This window comes from Eschscholzia californica, unplaced genomic scaffold, assembly GCF_041429995.1.
Source record: "Eschscholzia californica isolate CP2 unplaced genomic scaffold, dmEscCali1.0.p SCAF_3, whole genome shotgun sequence".
NCBI lineage: Eukaryota > Viridiplantae > Streptophyta > Magnoliopsida > Ranunculales > Papaveraceae > Eschscholzia > Eschscholzia californica.
Window position 1 is genome coordinate 32,897,693 of NW_028238420.1, and position 6,000 is coordinate 32,903,692.

At 36.7% G+C, this 6,000-nt stretch overlaps 1 protein-coding gene across 1 annotated transcript; it reads right to left on the reverse strand.

Moving 5' to 3' along the window:
* Positions 1-3,636: 3,636 nt before the first annotated feature.
* LOC147549645 (uncharacterized) lies at positions 3,637-5,202 on the reverse strand. The gene has a single exon (XM_086672384.1). It carries the CDS (start codon positions 5,051-5,053, stop codon positions 3,875-3,877), a length of 1,179 nt encoding a protein of 392 aa, XP_086528510.1. The 5' UTR covers positions 5,054-5,202; the 3' UTR covers positions 3,637-3,874.
* Between the last annotated feature and the right edge of the window lie 798 nt (positions 5,203-6,000).

Consider the following 6,000-nt stretch of genomic DNA (forward strand, 5'->3'; position numbering starts at 1 on the left):
AGAAATTACAGCATCGACAGAAGCAACATTTCTTTCAGGCATTTTACCAAACAACTTAAGACCATTATTTAAAAGATTAACTTTGACCATTCTTTAAAAGATTAACTTTCATGTACATACCTATAAGAGTTGTAGCTGTATAAACTTCATCATTTAAACCAGTTTTCACTGTCTGGTCATGAATTTGAACACCAAAAAAGCTAAATTTAGCTTCCCACAAGCTTTCATGTACATAGCCCTTGTTCGTCACCAAATTTTGGGCTTCGTTTTGGGTTTGTATCATCAACATCATAAACGAACCTGAACTTAAGTTTTGTCGAATCAAGAAGAAGAAGTTGAAGAACAAGATGCATCGAAGAAGAAGAACTGCAGAAGAATCGGAGAAAGATGAAGAAGAAGAAACGAAATTTGTGATTCTTTTTTTGTAGAGATAACTATTTTAGAGGGTGGGGTTATTTTGGAAATGAAAATAAAAGAAAATGACCTTATTGATAATTATTGATATTATTTCAAACTTTACCTATTATTACATATAAAATTTTGGTAACTTTCACCCCAACAAGTCATTTTCCACAAAAAAAAAAAAGGACCTCGGAACCCTTGACAAGTTTTTCGATTGGGGTGGGGTGTGGTGGGGGGAGGAAGTGCTACTGCAGTCGCAGGACCCCCTCAAACTCCAACTCCAACCTGTTGAAACCCCGTTAGAGAATCTGACCTGAAACTTTAGAGAGAGAAGAAAAACTGTAAATGGAGAGAGACATACGAATTTTGAGAGGAAGAAAAGTATGATTTCTAGCAAGGTCCTAAATCTCAGTTAGTTGCTAACCAAAATTGGATAAGAAGGTGAATAGAAGAAATGAATTTGGGTGGTTTTGTGACTCACCGTGTGAATAGTAAAAAGCACTGTGAATAGTAAAAACACGTGTATAAAATTTGTCTATATACAGTGACTTGGTACAAGGGCCACCGACCATGTAAAAGTCCATCACTAAAATGAGCTTCAAAGCCCAAACATGATGGGAAACTTTATACACACTTACTCCAACTCTACCCATCTCACATCTCCCTTGGCTTAGTCAATTTACTTTGATCAAGGTATGTAATTTTTTACTCACATCCCTACTTCGACGGTCACCATCACCACCACTATCTCTCTCTTCCTTCTTCGCTATTTTCTCTTCGCTGAAACCCATTCGACTAAGAAGGGGATCGAATCCTCTTCGCAGACGAAGGAAATTTGTTCATAAATAAACATAGGAAATTCTTTTAATTTTTGTTTGAGGACCTTCTCATTGATAAACAAAGAGAAGAGAGAGATTAGGTGGTGATGGAGATGAATGTGAGTGATTTAGAGATAAAAATTGAGAATTTTTTTACTTGGTTTTTAGGAAGATGAAAATAAAATTGAGAGTGAGATAAAAACATATGATCGTGGTGTTTGTTGAAGGTAGTGGTGTTGACTGGAGGTAGTAGTGGTGAAGACGAAGAATGTGTATATTAGAAATGCGAACTACGAGGGTAAAATTAGGTGTAAGTAGTGAGTGGGAATATCCGGGATCGTGATCCGTAGAAAGGGTGAGCATCTCCAATGCAACACTCGATCTTAGAAACTCCGAGTGCCACCTAGGATTTTTTGAGTTTTTGATTAAAAATCCTCTCCAATGCAACACTCTATTTGGATCTCTAAAATAACGTGTCGAGGGTGGAATAGAGATATCTCAAGAAGACACTTTAGATAGAGTGTCCTCTTGAGATATCTCTAATTGTCCAACTCATCAATATTTGATTTTCAACCAATAGAAATCGAGTCTTCTATATTTTCTAAAATAACTAATTATTTATTTACAAAAATAACTATGTCACATAAGTAAATAAAATAAACTTAGAGTTTTGCATTAGAGACAAAAAGATTAAGAATCTCTATTAACGCCACCTAGGAGTGAAAATCTCAATTGAAACTTGACACATAGGATGAATAGAGATTTTTTTTGAATTTTGCAATGCAGATGCTCAAGTCTATATAAAATTTCCTTCCAAACAAGGTGAGTATAAGTAGACCCGTTTCCACAAAACCCAATTCTAGAAGGTCATTGTGTACAAAATGGAAGGTCTAGGCTTTCCCTTGTAGCCGATATTGTGCCCAAATCAGATGGAGAGGGGGCGCCTGTATAGCTTACCTCTATCAACAACCCCTAGTAGGGGGAGAGGACGACTGGACTTGGACTCCTCCTGGTGTACGTGAAATTCAACCGTGGACTTTGTTTAACTGAGAGACCCTACCTAACCATGTATCGATTCAGAGCCGGCCCTGGCCCACACCAAACATAAGGGCCACATTTAGCTTATGAAGTTGGGGGTGCCTGAATTTTTTTTAAATCAAACTGGGCCCAGTAACAAATTGGACAGTAAAAGGGGCCATTAAAACCCCCGCACCATAAGACCCTACTTCCTAGTTCTTTGAATTGGGGTACACACTAACTTCCAAGCTACACCTCTGTTAAGAGGATTAATATTAGTTAAACCCCAAATTGTGGCTCACGACGAACTTTGACCCCCATATTTGTCTAGCAATCAAATTTGGTCGCAAAATCCTAATTCTATCCGCTAACTCTAACTATAGATTTCGTTTTTCTTTTGTACCGTTTCTTTTTAAGCCATTTCCTTCCGTATAATTTCTTTCTGCTTTAAACCATTTTATGTCTAAAAATTACTCACTCAAACATAAGTGTTAGCTGACCTACTTGAAATGAAAAAAAATCCATTAATTAAGTCATGAACCTTCCAATGAATTGGGATATCATTAATTAAACTTTGATGGACTGCATAGTTCCAAAAGATACTGTAAAATTTCTCTCACACAAGTTTAATGAAAATAGTCTAGATGTTTACGATTTCTTACACACACCCACACACACACACATATATATATATATATATATATATATATATATATATATATATATAAGAAACCGGATCGATTTCATGTTTGTCTCGGTTAAAAGTACGTGTAAATACTTTTTAGAATACTACTTCTCGAGCAAAACTCGTGCACTATGTGTAAACTTCTGCAACTTGTAAAATGTTACATAAGTACGAGCTTTTGTAAATCTTACTATGCGTGAACTCGAGAGAACTTTCACATATAATTGAACCGTAGAAAATTTGATGGAGGCAAAAAAGAAATTGACCGATGATGTTTTGGCAAAATAATCTTATATATACATAGTACATGTACTAAGAAGTTGTGACAGAAAGAAAGAAAGAAAGAGGACGAGATAGAGAGAAAGAAAGAGGAAGAGATAAAGAGAAGACAAGAGAAAACCTTTACGATGACAAAGATATTCCAACAAAACTAGGGAAGAAGGTAGTAAGCGTAAAACACTTGATTTATTCGTACTTAATCAAACTAGTCAAACGAATTTTTTTTATGATTTCGCTGAATTTATTGGGCAAGCCATATTTATCGTGGTCAAAGGATCATAGGTGACTCTTTTAGCGGAAATAGGAGGTGCCTACAGACTTTTCTTTTGCATATAATATAGGGGGCACATTTCCTTAACTCGCTTCGGGCCACTCGAAAGTCAGGGCCGGCCCTGTATCGATTGCCTACTCCTAAATGATGAATAAACATAGCCATTAGCCACAACCGATTTTGCTTATGGAAGATAGAAAATAAAGTAAGCTGTTTGTTGTTTGAGTAAATTAAATTTAGATGGAAAAACACCCAACTTCCTCTACCTCAACCATCTTTCCACCTCAAAAGTGACAAGTTAACAATGTAAATTCACTAATACAATCAGTTTTCCCACCTTGTTCAGCTCCTGTAGCAATAGAAAGTGATAAATTCAATTGCACTTAGAGAATCACAACATGATCAAGCCAACAGTTTCACCGTCTCCACATTAGAAGGCATTTTCAAGCTTGAGCGACTATAATTCTTCAACCTTCCAAGCTCCACGAGCTTCTTTGCTTCCTCAATCTTAGACTCCATTACCAACCCATCAACCACAGTCTGCAACATCCGAGCATCAACAAAGCATCGACGATTCAAACCATCCATGCACAATTTGAGAGCCATTTCAAATTCCCCTCTCTCACAAAGAGAAGGAACAAGTGTTTCTATAGTTGATCGATTCGGGATGCATTCATTTTTCAATAGTTCATCAAAGATCCTCCTAGCTTCCTCCAATTTCCCATCTTTACAGAAACCTTCAATCAAATAGTTAAAAGTATATACATCTGGTTTAACTTCTTTTGCAGATAACTCTTCTTCAACTAACTTAACTGCCTCCGAAATTTTCCCCACAAGAACCAACCCTTTCAATTTTGCATTGAAACACCTAATATCAGGAACAAGATTGCTCTTTTCCATCCTATCCCAAATGATATCTCCATCCGATAAACGACCACCACCATAAAACCCATGCATAAGCATACGAAACGTAATCAAATTAGGGTTTAACTCATTCTTTTCCATCTCATCTAACATTAAAAGTGCAGTATCTAAAGAACCCATATCACAAAAAGCTTGAATTATGATATTATAGGAATAAACATCCGGGGTTATCGACAACTTCGATGGTAATTCACGAAAAAGTTCCACTGTCTTATCAAAATTTTCTGAATCAATACAAGCACTAAGGAGGGCATTAAATGATTTAACAGTTCGAGTGCAGTTTAAGTCAGGCAATTCGTCGAACATCTTGAAGGCATGATCTAACATACCTGATTTGCCATAAAGAGAAATGAGTCTGATTGCGAAACCTTCTTTTGTGATGTCTTTGTATTTCTTCTGGTGTTCGAGGATTTCTTCAACTAATGAGAATCGTTTTGCAGAGGCAAGACGACGGACTGTTACCTCGTAAACTCTGTGTTTATTGCGAAATCTATTGCTTTCTGAGGAAATCTTGAACTTGTCAACTAGTTTTTTGAGGTTTCGTTCTTCGAAGAGATCGTTTGTAGTGGTCTTTAGAGATGGGGAAGAGGAAGAAGGTATTGTTTGAGAGATGGAATTGCAGAAGCCGCGGTAGAGAATGCGAGGAAGAGATGCCATGATTATCAGGAGAAGGAAGTTTCAAACTTAGTAGGGGTTTTGGGAAGGTTTAAGAAGCTATTGAGTCATTCTTTTTGCAGTGGAGCGCAGCCATAGCTCACTTGGAGACATGATTCAACAAAAAAAACTAGTAAGTTCAACAAAAAAAAAAAACTAGTATATGTTTTGAAGAAATCATTGTTTAAGGATTGGTCGTGGTGAGGGGTGGGAATCGGACTGGACGGGCAACCCGCTGACAACTAGTCTCCCGGTCCGGGCGGAACGGACACATATTACCATTGACCGCTCGGACAGTCGGACTAAACGAAAATCACTTGGTGAAAAAGCCCGTCTATGACCGTTTTTATTTTGCGGGACATCGGTCGGACGGGAACGGATATAAAGCCTAAAACAGAACAAAAATTGATCAATGTATTAAAAAAATTTCTTCACTTTAAACTATAAGAATGAAGTCATGAAGATCCATATCTAAAGTTGGATCTCCATTTGGCAAAAAAACATAAAGTGCATCATCATCAAGTAGCAACATTGAGCAGCATCAAGGTGCAGCACTGCAACAACACATAGGCAAGAAATCGAAGAAGAAGAAGATGGAAAAAAAACATCAGAACATAGGCAAGAAATCGTGAAGAAGATGAAAAAAAAAACAAAAAAACAAAAATAAATCGAAGAAGAAGATACACAAAGAATATTTACATCGTGAGAGAGTCGAAGGGTTGAAGATTAGAGTTCGTGAAGATGAAGTTGATTTTCATATTCGAGTAGACAAAAACCAAAGAAATTTTCCAAATAATCAAATAATCGAAGATGGAAATGAAAAAAACAATAAAAGAAAAGTAATAGACTTAGAAAAATAAGAAAATACTTACAGAGATTCAAAGACGAAAGGGGTCGAAATCTCGAAAAGAACAAGTTCGTGAAGATCTTCGACTAAGAGATTTTCAGAG

Coding starts and splice junctions, on each gene's coding strand:
- LOC147549645 (XM_086672384.1), bottom strand. CDS start 5,053: ATGGCATCTCTTCCTCGCATTCTCTACCGCGGCTTCTGCAATTCCATC.